At 38.4% G+C, this 3,332-nt stretch overlaps 1 protein-coding gene across 1 annotated transcript; it reads left to right on the plus strand.

Moving 5' to 3' along the window:
- Positions 1-1,458: 1,458 nt before the first annotated feature.
- LOC145159997 (transcription factor bHLH30-like) lies at positions 1,459-2,602 on the plus strand. The gene is made up of 2 exons (XM_079079056.1): positions 1,459-1,753; positions 1,862-2,602. Exons 1-2 carry the CDS (start codon positions 1,520-1,522, stop codon positions 2,312-2,314), a joined length of 687 nt encoding a protein of 228 aa, XP_078935182.1. The 5' UTR covers positions 1,459-1,519; the 3' UTR covers positions 2,315-2,602.
- The last annotated feature ends 730 nt before the right edge of the window (positions 2,603-3,332 follow it).

Raw genomic sequence — 3,332 nt, forward strand, 5'->3', positions numbered from 1 at the left:
TAGTGATCTGTTAGATCTGTATCCTGGTATATAGGATAATGCTATGCTTGATGATTTGTAGATCTGCCTTATTGTCTGTTGACTAATTATATGTTTATCTGTTATATGTGCACATATTTTGGTTGGTGGTTAAGGCTTTATTACTATGTACGTAGGCCAATAGACCGGGGGCATTCCAACCTGATGGTTAATTGGTCCCGAGGGTATTCCATCACGAGGATGACTGGAGTCGTTGTATATTGGCATTCCAACCTGGGGTATTCCAACCCGATGGTTGACTGGACCCATTGTATATTGGCATTCCACCTAGGATATTTCATCCTGAGGATGACTGGATCCGAAGGGTGACTGGGCCTAGGGTATTCCAACCCGATGGTTGATTGGACCCGATATGGTGTTGTATATGTTATATGTTTGTGTGATGGTACTTTGGGGGAAACTCACTAAGCTTCGTGCTTACAATTTTTAGTTTATGGTTTCAGGTACTTCAAAGGATCGTGGTTAGGCGAGGGCGTGACCGTACACATCATTGGTGTTACGATTGTTTGGATCTTGAGAGAGACTCTGATTTTAAATAATGTTTTGGAAACAATGTTTTGTAAACACTTCTATTAGTAAATGAGTTATTTTTGAAAAGTTCAATTTGTTGAAATTTTTGGGATTGTTACAAATAGGGTTTTTGAAGGTTCTATACTTCAATTTGGATATATATATATATATATATATATATATATATATATATATATATATATATATATATATATATATATATATATATATATCTTACATGCATGCATCCTTTTCTTCTTTGTAAAATCATTGATGTATAAGAAATCAACACTAGCGATCAAGACGTTAATAACTCACCCGAACCTAAAATTATATTCCATATGTCACATGTTACTTATCACATAAGTTATTTTAAGTTTCAAAATTAATAACTGGATCAGTTCAAATATATAAAGAATAAAATTTGAAAACTAAATTGTACGAAATGAGCTTGTATCCGGCGATATGCATTATAAAGAAGACCGGGTATCATAGACGACGACATATCAACAAGCGAGCTCAAAAAGTTTGACAAATACTACTCCATCAACCTACCCTCTCTCTCATCATCTATGAAACCAATGTAAGGAGAAGAAGAAATTTTGCCATACATTTAAAGATTGAACTAAGCCTAATATCATGATGTATATATATGTGATATAAAATAAAAAACCGATAAATTTTATATCTTTTAACCTGTTAACTAAAAGTTGATATAATTCCATTTCGTCAAAAGAAGCAAAAGGGTTATTTTGTGTTGCGACAACATAATTCCCACCTGTCACGGGTGCCACTGGGCCCCTTCATATTGTCTTTGTAGGCCTGTCGCCCAACATAAGACGTGGACAGATTGACCCTAAATATAACTCAGACACACTTAACACCACAGTTTCACACACACATCACACCTACTTATATCAATCCCTGTTGTTCAGCACTCAGCTTAAACTAACTTTGTTTTTTGGAAAGAATGATGCAGTATCTACCAACTCATGGTTACGAGCTCAGTAACTGTTCCAGTATTATAAGAAACTTGGTATATGATCACGGCGGTGGAGAACTATCAGCAGTCACGGAGGCACAGTCAGCGGAGGAGAAGGCGACAGCAGCTTGCAATAGGCACAGCGAAGCTGAACGGAGACGACGAAAGCGAATCAACGGCCACCTTGCCACCCTCCGCAGCCTCCTCCCCAGCAACGTCAAAGTACTATCCACGTTCCAAAGCTTTACACATTACAAAAACAAGAAAAAACTAGTCGGTTTGATATATATCAAAAGCCTTTTACGATTGTAACATTTTCTTTCTTAACAGACCGACAAAGCTTCGTTGTTGGCGGAGGTAGTCCGGCGAGTGAAGGAGTTAAAGAAGATGGCGGCGGAACTGGAGCCCAAGGGAACGGATCAAAGTGATGATACGACACGAAATATGATTCCAAGTGAGAATGATGAACTCCAGTTAACTTACATTGGAGAGGATTCTAGTACGAAGAAGATGATGATAAAGGCGCTGATGTGCTGCGAGGATAGGGGTGAACTGATAGTCGAGTTAACGAGAGCTTTGGGGTTAGTACGTGGGAAAGTGATGCGCATGGAGATAGTGACGTTGGGTGGGAGAATCAAATGTGTGTTATGGGTTCAAGTTTTTGGAGCAACTAGAGAACAAGGGTTACATGAGCTACGAAGGGCTTTGAAGGTGGTTATGGATCGTGGAGCATTCTTGGATATGCCTCGAAATAAAAGACCACGTATTTCGGGTTGTATCTGATTTGATTGTAGAGGTATTGACAATGTGGTAGGGGTAGGATGTTTCTTGTATTTGTGGCACTTTTGAGGGATTTATTTGTGTATTAGTAGGATTCTTTGTGTTTGTTAGTGATCACCGTTACCCAACTAGATGGTTGAAGTTTGTTTAGAATAATTTAGAAGTTTCAAGGTTTTTAAGCGTTAATTAGTACTATCGGCACAAACTTGTCACCTAAGGTTAAGTCAAGTACGAGTGAGCTTTCCAAGTGTTTAATGAATTTAGTATATTGTTATCAACTACTTGGTTTGATGGTCTTGAGTGCGTATCTCACATGTTCACGCTTTGTCTGTACTCTATAGCAAACAAAAAGAACAAATAATCCACTATTTGCCAGTAAACTTTTTCAGTGCTTTGAAGTGTAAATTTAAAATTTTAGTCCCTACATAGCCATTCAAAGTGTCACATACATGTCTCACTCTATTTTGAGTGTACGGTTTGTGAGTATAGAAAAAAATATTACATCATTTTGTTTATTAGTTTTATCCAAACCTTAAATATCTCATTCTGAAACCAATTGAAACCAATTGAGTTGTTAGTTAGAGGTGTAACTCCAAATGACCTTTGACCTAACGATATCAAAGTGTTTGAAAATGTGTTTATCCTTTAACGGTTGAGGGTTAAAGCTAGTCTCATCGTGGACAAAAGAGTAGGTAGGAGTAGGATTTAAGGGGGGGGGGGGGGGGTGTGTGTTTTAGTCGTTCTAAAAAAAGTTGAAGGTAAAATCGAGCCCAACATGTATAAAATTGCAATAAAAACAATTAAGTTCGTGAACTCGACTTGAGGGATGTGCATGGCCACCTGCCATGCACATAGGAACGCATCTAGCTTGCACTAGTTCATCTGTAGGGGCGCACTTTCCATGCATGAAGCGCATTCTCATGCATGGAGCACCTTTAACAAAACAACATCACCTTTACAAGACCCTAGCACATTCTGATCAAGGTGGGGCGCATCATGATGGTCAGGAGCGCATCTGGAA

The sequence above is a fragment of the Lactuca virosa genome, chromosome 2 (assembly GCF_052849685.1).
Source record: "Lactuca virosa cultivar CGN04683 chromosome 2, Lactuca_virosa_CGN04683_v6, whole genome shotgun sequence".
NCBI lineage: Eukaryota > Viridiplantae > Streptophyta > Magnoliopsida > Asterales > Asteraceae > Lactuca > Lactuca virosa.